The sequence below is a fragment of the Tyto alba genome, unplaced genomic scaffold, assembly GCF_018691265.1.
Source record: "Tyto alba isolate M040663 unplaced genomic scaffold, T.alba_DEE_v4.0 Super-Scaffold_13, whole genome shotgun sequence".
NCBI lineage: Eukaryota > Metazoa > Chordata > Aves > Strigiformes > Tytonidae > Tyto > Tyto alba.
In genome coordinates, this window is record NW_024881275.1 from 18,013,767 (window position 1) to 18,031,046 (window position 17,280).

General features: G+C 34.6%; 1 protein-coding gene across 3 annotated transcripts in view; it reads left to right on the plus strand.

Annotated features, from left to right (window-relative positions):
* The window catches only part of AP3S1 (adaptor related protein complex 3 subunit sigma 1), a 35,033-nt gene extending 18,051 nt beyond the window's left edge, over positions 1 to 16,982 (plus strand). The window contains exons 5-8 of one of the 3 annotated variants that reach the window (XR_006164848.1): positions 6,312 to 6,419; positions 9,429 to 9,470; positions 11,138 to 11,264; positions 15,706 to 15,812. Coding sequence is in view for 2 of the 3 variants with exons in the window: in XM_033000977.2 (XP_032856868.2) it covers positions 6,312 to 6,419; positions 15,706 to 15,834 (237 nt within the window). In the remaining variant the exon portion in view is untranslated. Of the gene's footprint in view, positions 1 to 6,311; positions 6,420 to 9,428; positions 9,471 to 11,137; positions 11,265 to 15,705 lie in introns of all 3 variants that reach the window. The other 2 variants (XM_042787686.1, XM_033000977.2) reach the window with 2 other exon arrangements.
* Positions 16,983 to 17,280: the final 298 nt, after the last annotated feature.

Sequence of the window (17,280 nt, forward strand, 5' to 3'; positions counted from 1 at the left end):
AGGAAAACCTGACAGGGGCTATAAAATACAACAATATAGCAATAAACAGCAAACCATGTGTGTTTCAGGAATCCTTAAGTTGGAGATATTTGGGAGCAGAGAATTATATCGTGATAAATACTACTCTTAAAATTTCTTGCATAACTTTTTCAGGTGTCAACTGGTGAATTTTTGAAATCAGATTTGGCCTCTGACTTAAAAGTTCTTTAAGCTTGAGCCTAAGTAGAAATTTTAACTCCTCTATTTTTAAAAGCAGCTTGCATGATGTAAAGATAAGTGTTATGATGTACATTCTGTAACATAAAACACTGAATGTGAAATACCATAACAACTGCTGAGCAGTAATTCATGGTGCTTTAATTTGTACTGTATACTTAATAGAGGACTTTCTGTGAGCAATGATAGTGACGTGCGGAAATAGACTCCACAATCTGATAGATTGTAAAGTAGGTATGTTTATTCAGCGCTGAGGTACCTCCTATTGTGTACCCAACGTATGGTGCTGTTACCTAAGATTTATAGAGCAAATGATTACATATTCATAATATTTCGCAATACGCCTATACATATGCAACACCTATCCCCGCTTCGTATTATAATTAGCATTTCCATAATCTCCTCCTAGTTGAGTCTGCGCAGTGTCTTCTGGTGGTGGTCGTGGGGGTCTTTGGGGATGAAGTCAAGCTCCTCTTCCTCCTGTCCGCTCTGTGACCCCAGGTTTTGTGCAGACTCAGTTTCTTACTGGCTGTTGTCCAAACCGCGGGTCTAGTTCCAACCGGCTTGGTACTGATAAAGCCTAGAGAGCTCACCGTGTTTTACAAACTGTCTGTTCACTAAGCAGAACTGTTAACCGTTATCTAAACTATTTCCCTTGAACTATTTTCTTTTGTTATCCCCTTCTTGCTATTATCCCCTTCTTGCTATTCTCATGTTAACCCTTACATCCCCTGTTCCTATCTTGGCCCTGTATCAGATAGTAAAGCTAGCCTTTAAAACACCAACAGATAAAGTAATTAAATAGTTTCTTTATGACTAAAAAGATTAAGGAAGGTATTTTCTTAATGTTTTGATGCAGAATACTAAGACTTCCTTTGTGGACTAGTGTGCTTTAGAAGAAAGAAATATCCTCACTGTTCTTTCTGTCTGTAAAGCTTATTGTAATATTTGTAAATCTACACGTACAGTCTTGATTATGAGCAATTTTATTTGTGAGAAGCTGTATTCAGAATTGTATTAATTCTCTTTCTTCTTAACTGTATCCATCATAATAAGGATAATGGCAATAACTGCCAAAGACTGGATATTGATGCCAGTCATACAAGTATTCTGCTGTTCTGTACAGTTATGGCATCAGTACTACAGCTGGCCAGAAACCTGCAGTTTGCCTTCTGTCCTTTTTCATCTGCAAACAGTGCTCCCTTGTCAATTAATTCTGTATTTTAGCTTGCTGGCGTGTTGCAGAATTCTTTCAGAACTTACACCAAGGGCAATTGCTGCCTTGGTGAGATGCGTTCTTTGAACCTGTAAATCAAATTCTCTGTCTTGGTATCCTGCAGTGGTTGCCTTGTTTCATTGTTGCTGTTGGGCTACAACTTTAATTTTATAATCAGTGGCCTATGCTCAAGGTTGGCAACTTCTTGAATTTATGTCTGTCTTCATATTATACAAAATGCATCAGACAGGTATAGAATAGAATAGAATCGTTCCATGAACTGTCATACATAATGTGCAGTTATTGTAGACACCTTGCACCACTACTGTTTTAAGATGATGTTACCAATGAGGCCTCTTACTGGCATCTATTAATCAGTATTTCTGCGTCTTCTGCCAGCTTTGGAAAAAAAAACAAAAAACCCAACCAAACAAAACCCCCCAAAACCAAACTCAGTCCACAGGCATTTGTTCATGCCTTCATTATTTTAAACTATGCAAAGATGCTGCTGCATGTGTTGTGAATTCATAGTTGAAGGCATGTGTCATTAAGTAATATGTTCAGTGATGTCTAGTGTCTCTTTCAATCCAAGTGATGATAGAGAACATTAATACTGATACTGTTTTCTAAAATTTTTGGAGATTTGTTTGGACACCTGTATAGCTGCCTGTGATCCTTCTACAGTTATTCTTTAAAGCATTTACTACACTTGAGAAGTAGCAAGAGCAATTTCATAATCTGTTTTTTATGAGGTTGGCTAATGCAAAACCATTGTATCTAGAAATACAATGAATTGGTCTTTCCTAATTTCATATGTATGTATACATGACTTTTTTTTTCCTGTTCTCATATATATATATACACACACACACAGACACTTTTGATACTATTCATATTGCTGACATATGCATTACACTTAAATTGTCCCTAATTCTCTGCATTTAGATTTTTCCAGAAATTTTTATTTCATGCCTATAATGGATAGAGCAAGTTTCTGGCTCTGAAGCATTTATTTTTGCCAGTGAAATTCTGCACATCGTGAAGTACAATGTTTTTACCATAAAATCGTAAGATAATTCAATTATAGACCTGGGGAGGTGCCTGGTGCAAGACGCTGCTCCCAGCAGGGTCAGCCATGGGGTCAGCCCAGGCTGCCTGGGGAGGGAGGGAGCCTGCACAGCCCCTGGGCAGCCTGTGCCACCGCTCGCCTCTCCTCTGGGGAAGGGTCGTCTTAGGGCCAGTCTCAGCCACTCCTGCCCCTTGTCCTCCTGCCATGCCCTGCTGAGAAGATCCCGGCTCCCCAGCAGTCCCTCGTAGGCACGGGAGGCACCTGGCAGGTGTCCCAGGCTGGACCAGCCCTCATGCTCCATCCTCTGTGCCCAGGATGAATGCACCGTGTCCCAATCATTATGGTGGCCCTCTGCTGAACTCACTCCAATTTATTGATGTCTTTCTTGCACATGGAGGCCCCAAACTGGACATGCTGTTCTAGATGTAGTCTAATACATTGTATATTTACCATGTCAGTAGCACTCTAGAGGAAAAAATGATCTCTGAGTGGTGTTGACAGGACTGTGTTGCTTTTACCTATTAAGGGGGAAAAATAGCTACTAAAGCTGGCATAATTTAATTACATTTCTTTTTTAAATGTACTTTTTAATCTATTTCAGAGAAACCAGAACATTTGTGAAAACCTAATCAAGTGCTCAATCTCTTCAGTCATTTTGGTGTAGGTTTCATATGGAGTTCAGCCTCTTATCTCAGAGCTTTAGTGTCTTGGTATTTTGTATCAGTAAGCAGTTAGAGATTACCTGAGAAAAGAGTTTGTTGTTTTTTTTTCCTTTTTTTGGTAAACACATCACTCATTTTTTTGTTTTATTTTAAAACAGAGATGAATAATCTGTAAAGATTGAGACCTGCTCTTCTACATTCTTTTGTTCTGTCCTACTAGACTTCCACAGCTTGTTCTGTGAAGTTCTCTGCAGAATAAGAGTAAAGTAAGCGGGAACTTAATGAGATGTCATTTCTTGTCTCTTCAGTCAGAAATATATATGAATTATTCCTGTACTTGAAAAGAAAGGCCAAGTTCTACAATTTACCAAAGTTTTCAAAAATAGGAAGAGGAAGTTGAATTAAATCCATTTTCTTCTCTGGTATGTAGGCTGGAATTTAGTCATGTACTTATCAATGCAGTTTCAGGTATCCTTCACAAATCAAAATGTATTCAACAATGGAAATATTCTTTTGACTTCAAAGTGGATAGTTTCTGAATTTTGGGGCTATTAGTTGAGGCTAAATTTATAGCTGGAATTTCTTCCTTGACAATACCAGATCTGCCAATGGAAAATGAGAAAGGCTGCCTTAAAATCTGGAGGTCATGACTGTGGTGGTTGTTTTAGAGCCAAGTGTATTTTAAAAAAGAAAATAAAATCTATAATCTGCAGGAGCAAGTGATGGTGTTTGTGCTGTTTCACTGTATTTTTATTGAGAGATGGAAAAGAATCACTTCATAGCACACGCTCAGATTAGGTAACACTAGCCAGAAAATTTTCCACTTTTGTAGGGAGACATGAATTATTTTTTGGTCCTTCTGTAGGTCTGTATAGTGCCCATTCAGAAATTAGAAAAGAAAAAACCCTAAATTTTAATAGCATGTGAAAAAAACTTGCTTAGTAAATTAATGATAAAGTAAAATATAACCAAAATTTCCAGATAAATACTGTGTTATGAAGACTTTTGTAGTTTTTGTGTTTTGTTTTTGGTGGCTATGCATATTGTGATAGTCTTTCTATATGCTGAGGAGAATCTCACATGGCTTAGAGGTTGTGGTGGAGTCAAGAAGGCTGGATAAACCTGTGCAGAAGCTTAAAAACATCACTGATCTTGGAATTGAGTGTGATTGTGATTGAAGCTGCAAATCTGTCTACTTCTAAAACACATCTCTTGTACCATCTACTTACTCCCTAAGAATTATCAAACCTAATGCGTTTGATTGGCTTAAACTCTGATTCTATATCTTCAGCAAGACCTCTTTAAAGTGTCAATCTTTATGAGCATCACCAGTGGTAGAGATGTGTTGTCTTCTAGATGCTGTTAGTAGTTACTGTTAACTTTTTGATTAAGGAAAAAACATGTAATTTTTGTGTCTATTTTAATATTATTTGAAAATAATAGTTTCCATAGTAACATATTTGATATTTTGTTTTTTATAGTAACAGCATCTTAAGCCAACTTTTTGCATCATCAATTTATATTATCAAGCCTTCCATATGAGTAAAATTGAGAATTGCCTGAAAAAATCAGTGTGTTTTCCACTGATTCTGTTTAATACATTGTCTCTTCCATCAGATGTCTGTGAAATAATTTTTTGCAATTTGTAGCCAAATGCAAATTTATGTAAGTTTTTTGGTTTAGTATTTTAGGTAGCCCATACAATGTATTTACTAACTTCTATTTGTGTACAGCTATAAACTCTCTCCTTATGCTATGAGTGAAAATAAGTTTTCAGTGAAAAGAAGTAAATACTGGTGATGTTTTTCAGTGCATTTAGATTGTCAGTGTAAATTAATGTTGGATTACCATTTTTTTATCTTTTTTTCTGACTGTGATCCTAGAAAGCTTTTAAATTCACCTCCTATCAAGCCAGGAGAATTTGTTATTTGGCACTACTTTTGTACTATGCTTTTTAGCTTGGTCTGTTACGAGGGACATATATGCCAGGGGTAAGACAGTGGGTCAGTAAGGATTGTTAATTTTTCTCATATTTGATTCTTAAAATTGTAGTCAGCAGCAATAGGCAGAAAGGAAGAGCTGTTTTCAGCCTCTCTAAAAACATTCATTCCTAGTTTCTACTGAAATATACTAATGATTTATCAGGTAAAGAACTCTTCAATTTTATTTTAGAGGTATGGCACAAAAATGGGAAGTATGGTGGTTTTTGATATGCTACTTGCAACTCATCTTCAGAATAATTTGATTTAGAGATTTACATCTATCCTTGATCCACAGGGAAATTGCAAGAATATCCAAAATAATAGCAGAATTATGCTTTGAAGTATCAGATTGTACAATGTGTGTATTTCAGAAAAGTAAAAAAATGTTCCTTGTCTTAAGAATTACAATGGGATTAAAATATTATACATTACATATTAACTCTGGAATTTTACTAGAAAGTATGTGGAAGCATGCCTTTTTAAAATAAAATTAACCTTTAGATAAGGTGCAGATACAGGCTCTGAAGCAGAGATTTGTGAACCAGGGATTGCATTCCCAAATCAGTGTTGCAAAGAGGGATATTTAGACATACTCATATCATTATATCCCCAGCTGGTTTGTGTAGTCCTTCAGTTTGAGTCCTAGCTGTCAGTCTTAGTCCCAGATGCTGAAGACTCCCTGCTTATGGTGTGGCTCAGATATCTTAATTCTGATTGTAAGCCTAGTCTTGGTACCCATGGTGGATGAGCATCATGACATCTCTCTTCCTTCATAGATGTAGCCCAGAGTAGTTTTTACACATTTATGTGTGAACAATTTGTTTAATGTTGTAGAACCTACTATTACTGATGCTAATTAGAACTCTTGTCAGTCCTTAGATAAAAAACAGGTACTGCAAGAAAGATGCATGTGAAAGTTTCTTCTAGCACTGATAAGGAAAGTGGTATAGCTCATGAGTTTGTAACAGTATTATGAGCAAAGAAGATACTGCAGAATTGAACATCAGGTTATGAAGTTTGTTCCCAAATGATTTTAAATAAATTGCTAACATTGATAAAGTGACTTGCAGAATACATGTGTTCCTGAGCTGAGGAATCTAGATACCACCTGTCCAGATGCGTGTAGGACATTCTGCATTTTTAAATTTTATTTTGGTCTTTTTTAGGTCCATAATATATTGGCCGAAATGGTCATGGGTGGAATGGTTTTGGAGACCAACATGAATGAAATTGTCACTCAGATTGATGCTCAAAATAAACTGGAGAAATCTGAGGTAAGAGTGACCCACTGTGTAGTTTTTGAACTAAAAACATGATTGTAGTGAATGCATGCTATAAAATGCTGTTTGTCCTTCAGTAGCAAATGATATACAGCTGTTTGCTTATGATGCTAAGAAGTTGCAATGTATCATTAGGTTAGGATGTCGTACCTTTCATCATAAGTAATAACTGTTTAGAGTTGCTGCTGATTAGTTTTTGCGATTTGTATCCAAGAGCATTGTGCACCATTGCTATTGAGATACTTCTACAGTTCTCTAAGTTTCTCTTGCAGAAAGCATTTTATTTCCAGTGTATTTATTATGCTGGGCTAGTGATGATAACACTTAAATTAAATAAAATAAAGAATCAAAGTGTGTATACAGAGACTGCATATTCCTGTCTGCTGGTATGTTTCTAGCACCTGAAGTAAGTTGCAGCATATTTAGTGTTCACAATAATACTGCAACAGAAAATAATAGATTGGACTGAAATGAGCTAGATAGAATTGAAACCATGGCTTTAGACCCTTTAAAATAAGGACAAATTCTGCCATTTTGGTTATCTGAATGTTTGGTCTTCAGTCGAGTAAATTCGAATGAGAAAATGATATTTTGTATATGTCCGTAACATTCTGAACAAGGGATACTCACATAAGTTGTGGGAATCCCTTTTCAATTCAATAGTTGTTGAATTTGTGTTTAGGAAAGAAACCTAGACGAAAAAGGGATTTTAGAATTACTTTAGCTATGACATAGGAGATTAGTGTTCCTTTAACATCACCAGACATGATTTGTAAGCCAAAATACTACTGATACATTTTAGCTAAATCTGGGATTGATTCCTACTGATGAGAAGAATTCCACAGAAGAACACATCATGTGATTTTTGAAGTATACCATTCAAGTTTCTAAACAAACCTTTGCTTGAATTGGAGACTATTTCTAAAGTTGAAGGCATCTGAGTAGATTAAGTATTGCAGGTTGCATAAATATGAACTAAGTGACATTTTAGGAGAAGACCCAGAGTTTAACATAAGTTTTAACATAAAACTTCATAGTTTTAACTTATGTTAAACAAAGAGATAAATGAATTCTTCAGCTTTTTTGTGGCACAATGTATACCGTTCTTCTAATTCTGCAGTCTCACACTGCACCACCTCAAGTCTTTTAATACATTTAATTGTCTGTTTTGCACAACTTCCAAACTGTATCCAAGAACAGGACAACACTGTGTGAAAGACAGGAAAAAGCTAGGTATGATACAATACAGTGCATAGCAATATATATCCAGCAGGATTGTACTGTAGTTTATGAAGATGTCCAAAATGTTCATTTTAATCACAGGGATTAATATTTGGAATTAATCTCATAAATTTTTACTATATTTGACTAACTTCTGTATACATATATTTTTCTTTGTTTGGTGGCAAAGTAATATAGTGTCCCGAAAGCTGAACCTGCTGAGCAGCTATGTTCTACCATGTATTATGTGCATACCAGTCTTACCTAAACACATGCAATTAAAGTATTTATTCTTAATGATGTGAATCCTGTTACCAAATCGACTGTAGACCAGTCTCTGACTAGTCATCTGAAACACATCAATTCAGCGCAGCCAGCTGCAGTACTTACTGTTTTCCATTATTCATCAGTAAGTCATTCTTTCTTTTAAGATGCTTTTGTATAAAAATAGGTGGTAGAAGATATAAAAAAACCCATATAGAGCTCAGAGCGTATGCAAGGCAAATCGCAACTTGTTTCTTTACATTCAGCAATGAATTATAGAAGGTAAAGAAGTAGCAGTGATAAACTAAAACACTTGGTGACTGGGATGGAGTAGAACATTTCACAGTCTGCTCTCCACAAATGCCTTTTTTTTTTTTTTTTTTATTGTGAGTTCAGTAAATGTTTCTTTTCAAATTTAACAGTTACTATAATGGATACTTCACAATACCTGGTAACTATGTCTTCAGATCATTAGTCATTTATTTCATGTATATCCTCAGAAATTTCCTGATTGCTATTTCTTTTTTCTTTTTTATCAAGATTGTGAATCTTTTGACATGTCTTTCCTGAACATGTGTTTTCAAGATACATGTAAATCAAAATCATTAATAACTTAATATTTTTGAATGCTGGTCACTAAGAAATCAAAACTAGTGGATCTTCTTAGTTGTCTTTAATTTAAAAAAAAAAAAAAAACAAAACAAAACCAAAACCCAACAACTTTTAAAATTTAGAAATTTTTATTGATATTGTCTGTAGTTCATAGGACCGCCACCTGTGCCACAGCACTGTCGCTTAGTTTGTCTGGCTTGTTAGACCTCTGTTGTAGTTCTTGGATCTATAAAATAGCTACTTTAAGGTTAAATTTCCTTTTATAGCTGAAACAATGAAGCTAATAACGTTGTAACTGAGTTATATTTTCAAAAATATTTTAGGTTTTATATTGTGCCCACCTGGTTTCCCTTAATATACAAAATTTAGCCGTTTGGCCATCAGGTATTTGTTTAGTTATGTATTAGGTTTCTAAACAGGCTTTCAGTTAGAAGCTAGTGAAGAAAATCCAATGTATTTATTAAATTCACAAATATTTGAGCCAAGTTTTAAACCCAAATAATTTGTTAATGTTTTTCAGCAGAGATTAATTATTTAAATCACTACGAGGGAGTCCCTAGCTTTGATTTCTGATTCAGCTCTTATATTGTTTGGATGGGCTACGAAGGACATTCTATTTCTACCTTGAGAAATGTTGTCTTAAATGCAGTTTAGTGTTTATCTATGAATGGATTTCTGGTCAATTCTCCTCAAGCCAAAGGATCATTGTGATTAAGGGAGGGAATTTTTGGGAGAGGGGTCATTGGGATTTTATCCAGAGCCACTGGAAGTATTATAGGTAAACTTGGGCTACCTCTTCTCTTATTTGGAGTGTTCAACTGCGTGTGATTTAGACTTTTAAGTTGGACCTCAATTTTTCTGAACCTCCTGATCTTTTCTAGCTCTTTCCATTCTTCTCTCTTACAGACCTTTATCTTTCAGTCTCCCAGACAGGACAGGTAGACAAAGGTATTGCTGACTTTTAGAAAAAATGTACTTTTAACAAAAAGGGAAAGCAAAATGATGTCAAAGGCAATAAATTATGTAGGCCAGACTCAAAAATTCTGTGTAAAAATACCCATACTAGTCCTTGTAGCCTACTTTTTGTGCTAGTTTCTTCTTGTAGTTCCCTCATCTTTTTATTGGCTATAGTGTATTTTACTAGCTTTTCATTGACATCATATTTTTTATTTTATTTCTCTTCCTGCATTTTAGAATTTAACTTTTCTTTGTATCATTGTTTAAGAAACAAAGGAATATGAACTTGTATGAATATTAACAAAAAAACTTACAAAACTAATCTGAAAAAAAATTGAACACACAGATAACAAAATATGATGTGATGACATAATAGAAATAGCTTCCTGATTGGGAGAATTTTGTACCCAATAACCTGAAATAGGTAATATGAGCTCTTTTGCTTCACCATTTAGTATTTCCAAATGAAAACAAAGAACTTTTAACTGCATGTGAAGAGAAGTTTCAGAATAAGTTTCAGGTGAACAAAATGTTAAAAAAACCCACACCAAAACCAACAAACTCAAATAGTTTTATACATACAGAATACAATTATCAGTGCAATTTGTAAAGATGATGTAGAAATAGCAAAGTTGATCTTTCAACCTTAAGTTTATCAAACATAAAATGAGAAGGGCTGTCAGCATGTACTCAACTTCAGATGTACATTTGCTGCCCGTGCAATCTGAATCACTGGAATTTGCTTTAAGATGTCTTGGTAACTGCAGTCACCGAATGTGAATATTAACAAGGAACTGAAAAAGAAAGAGGAAAATGTATGTTTGAAGTTCAGTTTATGGTCATTGTCCCCAGACATTTGCTGTTTGAAACATTTAGTTCAGCTCAACTGTTTGAATGTCAGTCAATGTCAATTGCAGTAATTCAGAATTGATTTCCACTTACTTTAAGTATCTGTGTATTCAAACTGCAGGTATTTTAAACAGCTGGAATCTTAAGCAGATGAAGTTAATTTATGAATAGCTTTTTACTTTTTTACATGATCTTTCTAGGATAAAGTAACATAATACCTTTAATATTAAACAAATAAAATTCTGTAATTGGATTTAGTAGCACTAAGCTGTAAAGCATTAGCTAAAAATATTTTTGGGTAGCATGAAACGTTTTACCTAAACTTGAAATATGCTATAGCACATAAAAAAATCAAGCAAATGACCTTCCTCTGCCTAATATGTCAACACTTGTAACATATAATCTGTATTTCCATTGTAACTGTAGGGAGCTTGATTTCAGTTTTAGTTTGGTTTGTGTGTTTTTGTTTTGTTTTTTTTTTTTTTAATTTGTGCAAAGCTACTTTTCTTTTCGCTGTTCTGCTCACACATACTCTGTTTTTATTTTTGGGTCTGGCGATGAAAAACAAACAAACAAATTATTAATCATTCCCATCCATTACTCTCTTTGTGATTCAAGTGCTTAAAATTTCTAAGAGTATGTCTTAAGTCTTCTTATCTGTTTGGCCTCATTTTGATATACTTGCAGACTTCATTTTGTTTTTTCTCTAATTATGTTCATTTATTTAACTTCATAAGCAGGGGACATGATCATTCCTTTATATTCTGTATTGCATCCTTTCATGATTTCATAACCCTGCTGCTTTGAAGTCATACTTGTTCTGGAAAGAAGCATTGGTATGAAACACCAACAGCAGAGAGGTCCTAATACCTCCAAAATATGTGGAAGAGGGTGGCTTATTTTGCAAAGCTTTAGCTTCCATTGTTTTGTTTGCAGGTAGGCTGCGTATTTTTTATATGTTTATTTTAGTGATAGCTAGCTCTATGCAGAGTTGTTTGGGATGATGGTTTGAATCCTTCTTTCTTCTATTTGTATATGCATATTAACTACATTTGTGATGTGCAGTACTTATTTCCAAATGGTCTGAATATCTTTTTCAAGAGTAAAACAATGTTTCTGGGGTCACTTTCATATAAAGCTATCAGTGGGGCATTATGAGAAAGGGTGATGATAAGTATGAAGAAAATCGATTCCTATAGTGATAAATAATGACCTCAGTAAACTAACAACTCATATCTCTCACTTGATAGACTAGGACCAGTAGGATTAAAAGTTCTGCTATTAAATATCTACTTAATGTCTATTAAATATCTATTTAAATCTTTAAAATAACATTATCCTTTTGCATATGTGGCATTGCTCTTTTACTGTAAAAGTGTATGAACGTCTTTACAGCATTTTTTGCAGTAACTGAACCTGAAATTTTAATATACAGCATTTCAACATTAAAGTAAAACCTTCAATAACAAATGAAATTGAGAATACAAAGCAGCTGTGGCAAAAATGTGGTGTATTGACTTATTGTAATACCAGCTGTATGCAATTCGTACTCTATTTCTGAAATTTCATTGGTGTGTCTTAAGTTTCATTTTCACTTGCTTGTCATTTGCTCGCTGTGACAATTCATCATTTGCTGCATGTTTAAAGCTACGTGTTTCGTTTTGTTTTGTTTTTTCCAAGTGAAGCAGTTTTTTCTTTGCACCTCACCAACTTACCTACTGAATTATTTGATTTAAAAAGGCAGCTGAAACTTGTCCAGTTCAATGTTACAGTGATGGCTCTTTTAATCAGGTACCTCTATAAAACTCCGTAAAAGCACACTGGGCTGGAAGTACTTCATGTAGTATCTTTGTGATTGTAAATACAATTCTCTTTCTGTAGAAGAAATTATAAATAAATGGAAGGACTGCATACCACTTCATTGTTTGATATGCTAAAAAGGAATGCTAAGTCATTTGGGTATAATAGCATTGGAAACAGTGTATTAATTATCCAGTTTGGGAGTTTAAATACTTTTCAGTCATTTTATTCCTTAGACTTTTTTTATGAACTATTTGTTCTCTCTTGGAAATATCGTATGACTGTCTTGTGCTTGATAGGGTTGACATTAATTGTGATAAATAGCCTTCTGCTGTGCATATTATGTATACATTGAATTGCAAACCCACTTAATACAGAGAATTACAGGAGAAGAGAATGTAATAGTTTGAAAATATCTACTCCAGCATATGATAGTGAAAGACAATCTCACTGTCAAAAAAAGAGGTAATTTGAAATTCATAGTACTTTTGTCAGGGATCTTTGCTGATCCTGATCCAGTGGTCCTCTTGAAATGTGACTGTTGGAAGCCGTGACTGTATAGGGGGGTGGAAGGGCAATGGTCATGTCAATTGTGGTATTTTAAATAATTCTCAATTGTGTCTCCATTGTATCCTATGCCATTGGGGCGGGAGGCAGGGACTGTAAGTCTGTGTAAAGAGGATAGCTTCAGGTAGGTAAAAATAATGACCAGTTATACTAAACTTTTATTTGTCCATCAAGAATAATTAACTTCCATTAAAGTAGGGTAAGGAACCTCCATCCTAGTCACCTAGAAGGCATCTCTCTTTTGAATTGCCAGCCATGCCTGTTTGTGTGGACCATGTCCATCACTTATGGTACTTTTCTGGTTTCCCATTGTTTCAGTTACAAATTGTATACTTCACTGCTTTTGTTACTACTTTATTAGTAGTTTCACCTTCTCTGTGGAAAACAGTTTACATTGCCCCACTTTTGGTTCCGCTTAAAGAATTTTTCTCTAGTTATGGAATATAGAATTTAAAGGATAGAACCAAATAAAAAGGAAATGCATTATTGTTTTATCTGATAAAACTTTACTGGTAGTTACCTCCTGATTTCAAATTAGTATTTCCATGTTCTCAAATATAAAAATGTTGAGCAGCTTCATATGTTCTGCACTGTTTTTTAATAAATAGCAAGAAATTACAGTGTCTAATACTTTAAGATATTGCAGCTTCAGGGGTGCAGGTTTTGGATACTTGCATTTCTTAATACTACTAGTGTTAGATCCAGATTTTCTCCTCCATTAAGGTATTGAAATTGAAATAGCCTCTGAAGTGAATGACCTGATAGACTTTGTTAAGGGAAACCAAGGAAGAAGAGGCTTTGAAAATACTTCATTGCACCTTTTTAGTTTTACTTAGTCTGTACTTCTGAGAACCAGTAATTATGGATTATGTCAGGGCCAAAGTGAGAGCAAATTATTTGGTTGCATTAGAGATTTAAGATTTCCTGAGCTTTCTCCTCTACGCCCACATGCCTTTCCCAACTTTGTAATTTCTCATATATGAGTGTTTGGTGCGGGGATGTTATAACAGGTGACTCATGGCTTTCTGGTCTCTCTTCCTGGTACTGGGAATCCTGTGACTTAAATCCAGGGATTTATGATGCTTTAGCCTTTCCACATGATATAAAAGGGTTAGTTCAAAATTGGAAACTTTAATCAATTTTATTTAGGCTATGGGTTATGTTTTTGAGGGGGGAAGGAGAACAATAGGTAGGATTTTCAGTGGAAATCTTATGTTATTTGACTTTACATTTATTTCTTAGAGAAGTAAAAGGGAGAAAATATTTTTTTGGACAGCCTTCAAAAAGTAGAGTTGTTATCTGAGGAATATATAAGGTGTCTGTCTCACTTTGTGCAGTAGTGCAGGTGGACACCACGGAAGTCAGGTGTAATCCTCAGTAATTATACCCTGTAATTGCAATGAATTTCAGGGAGAATCAAGAATCTGAAGAGGTTATACTCTAAGCAGTGGTCACCTATCAACACTATTTCATAATCAAAGATGACACAGACTTTTCCAGAAGTTTTTATTTTGTTTTTATGTATTTCTTGCGCAGAATTATTTTATCTGCAAATGCACTGGTTTCTTCAGTCTTTGACACTCATATAATGAAAGACCTTCAATTTCTCCAAGTTTAGTCTTTTGTTTAACCAGGTCATTTTGTTTCTTGAGGACTGCTCCTTTTTAGTGGGCCTGCAAGATGCCACATTCTAAAAGTGTAGTAGTTCTGAAAATCACTTAGTGTTTGTTTTTTTTTTTTTTATATATTTTAAATCCTTCTTTTAAAACATCAAAATAAAAAATTACATTTTTTACATATTAACATAATTTGGAATATTACGTCTTTTTCTGCAAATAAGATCTCTGTTTTAATATCTTCCAGGCTTTTTTTTTTTTCCCCAGCAAGAACAAAAATGACTTTTACACTTTTGTGGCAAGCCTGAAGTAAAATCACACAGCTAATTCTTAATACACTTAGAGAATCTGAACTTTTAGGAGAAATATTTCCTAACTTAATAGTACCATTTCTACACAGCATCAAATACAGTAACAACTTATTGACCTTTTTTAATTAGTCCTTAAAATAATAAGGTTTTAAGGAGGTGTTCTTCAGAAACAATAGGTAAAGATTATGTTCTGTATGTCTTTAGACCTCTGAGCTGTAAATCATCTTTGTTACCATTTCAGTAGTATACCCTAGTGGGTAAATTTGGCAGTTACTGTATCTAAAACACAGAATTGAATGGAAGTCAGTAATGAACTTACTTCTGTACTGTAAAGCTTGCATATTTATACAGAAAGGCTCTGGCTTTAAGTGAAGAGAGACTATGTACAGTAGAGGACTTTAATACAAAATAGGTGCTTCAATGTTTAATTTGGCATAACCAGGTTATTATGTAATGTTCCAGTGTGCCTGGGGTTAGCATGTAATTAGATACTGTGGGACGTCAGATTACTCATCGGTCTGTAGAGACAATCTCTCTGCATGCTCTATCACCCACCAATGTAAGGTGTTTATGCTTTTCATTTTAGGCTAAGCTACCTTGAAATAACTTACATATATTCATTTATATAAGTAATATGGTTCAACTGACATTCAGTAGCGTGTTACTTTGAGGTTATGTATTCTGAACCTGTAACCAGTGTTGGTCAACTGTGAACCATGTGAACTTTTAGACTAGGTAAGAGACAAACAAAGACAGCACATTGGACTTCAAATACCTCAAGATTGTCTGTTCTATAACCTATACATTATGCACACTTGAATAAGCCTCCTATTCCTCCCCGCATACTTTTCCATGAAGTTGACATTACATGTTTTACCATGTAAAAAGGAATGTGTGAACTGTTTTCTCTTCCTGGTTTAATATTTCCAAATAACCCATTTCATTTCAAACACAATTACCATCTGGTCTTTCTAACTGTGTAACCATGGAAGTACTTGAAAAGTTAGTTGTTTGTGTATATTGCTAATGAGTCTTCTTGTGACCAGCTTTATCTGATTTGCATTTTCCTCACTTTATACACAGGCTGGTTTAGCAGGAGCTCCAGCCCGGGCTGTTTCAGCTGTAAAGAATATGAATCTGCCAGAGATCCCAAGAAATATTAATATTGGTGACATCAGTATAAAAGTGCCAAACCTGCCCTCTTTTAAATAACATGGCCACTCCAGGTAAAACCAAGGAAGAAATGTAATAGAGATTTACCGCATAATTGTTTACTAAACAAATGACATGTCTAACTTTTACAATTTGGGTGAAACTCAAGGTACTGTATAGACATAATTTGAAAACTCAGTGTGTGGAGTTGAATGTTGCTTTTGTCTTGTTTGTGAAATTAAAGGAAATGGATAGTTCCCATGTGATTTCTAAATTACATTCCTATGCCCTTGTAAGGCATATCACTGTGTCTCGGCTGCTGCAGTATTTTGGGAAAGTATTTAACATGTTCTTCACTTTGTATAACCTATAATGCTGAGGTTTTTTGTATATTCACTAAGGTCTACTACTAGTGCATTCCTTAACTACTTCTGCTGTTTGTCATGATTATTTAAAACTTAAGTGCAAATGTTGCATGCAAACATTAGATTCTTGTTTTGTTTAAATAAAATCATAACAAACTGGACTTCTAAATACATGTTTGAAATCTACTCTTTGCAATAAATCATGTTATTTCCTATTCATGGAGCCAACTGCCTATATATAAGTACTGTTGTAGCAAGCATTAATGTTGTAGTTTAATCTCTGAAGAAATCACATGGGGGTATTGTGTTGAACATACTGGCTCTTTACATTTCTCACAAAAGCTGTTCATTAGTCTGAAGGAAAAACTGCCTTTATTGAAGATCCGATGACTTCTGTTTACATATAGATGTTGAGAAGATACTTACACAATCTGATAGACTTTTCTCTGATGATCTGACTTTGTTTTGGTAAAAAGGGTCTCTGCAGTTGCTATCTGTGTTGTGAGAGGTACAGAATGGGCTAAGGAGATTGGGCAGCTCAGAACTGTAAATGCTAACTGTATCAAGTAATGTGATAAAGGAAGGCACTCTGTAAAGATAAATGATGATACTGGTGACATTTGTGATTCTCTACTTCGAGAAATTAGATTTATGAGATAGTTATTGTCAAGACCTCAGAAAATCTAAGTGCTATCACCTCTGTGTAAGTTACTCAGCTCTTAAACTCTTCTGTGATTTTAAAAAAAACAAAGGGGGATAATGATTGGTTTTTATAATCATGCTCTTAAGCTGTGTGTGATGTACAAGTCTGTTTAAATGAATAATAAAAATATCATTGAAATATTTAGGAATTTGTGTAAAGTTTTCTTCTCCAAAAAAGTGTTCATATAACACTGTAAATGAAAATACAATAATACTGTATCAAGGACAACATATTTCAGGACTAGTCTGAGAGGTCCTGTGTTACTTCAGCAATTTGGATTTGATACAAACCAAGCATTCTTTTCCTTCTGAATTTAATTTCAAGACATAACCCAGAAGATAAACTTGGAATCACATCACATTCTTTATTTGATCCATAGTAACTGTCGTTGGTGCCTTTTGAGACCATCTGAGAGAGGAAAAGAGAAAGAGAAATTAC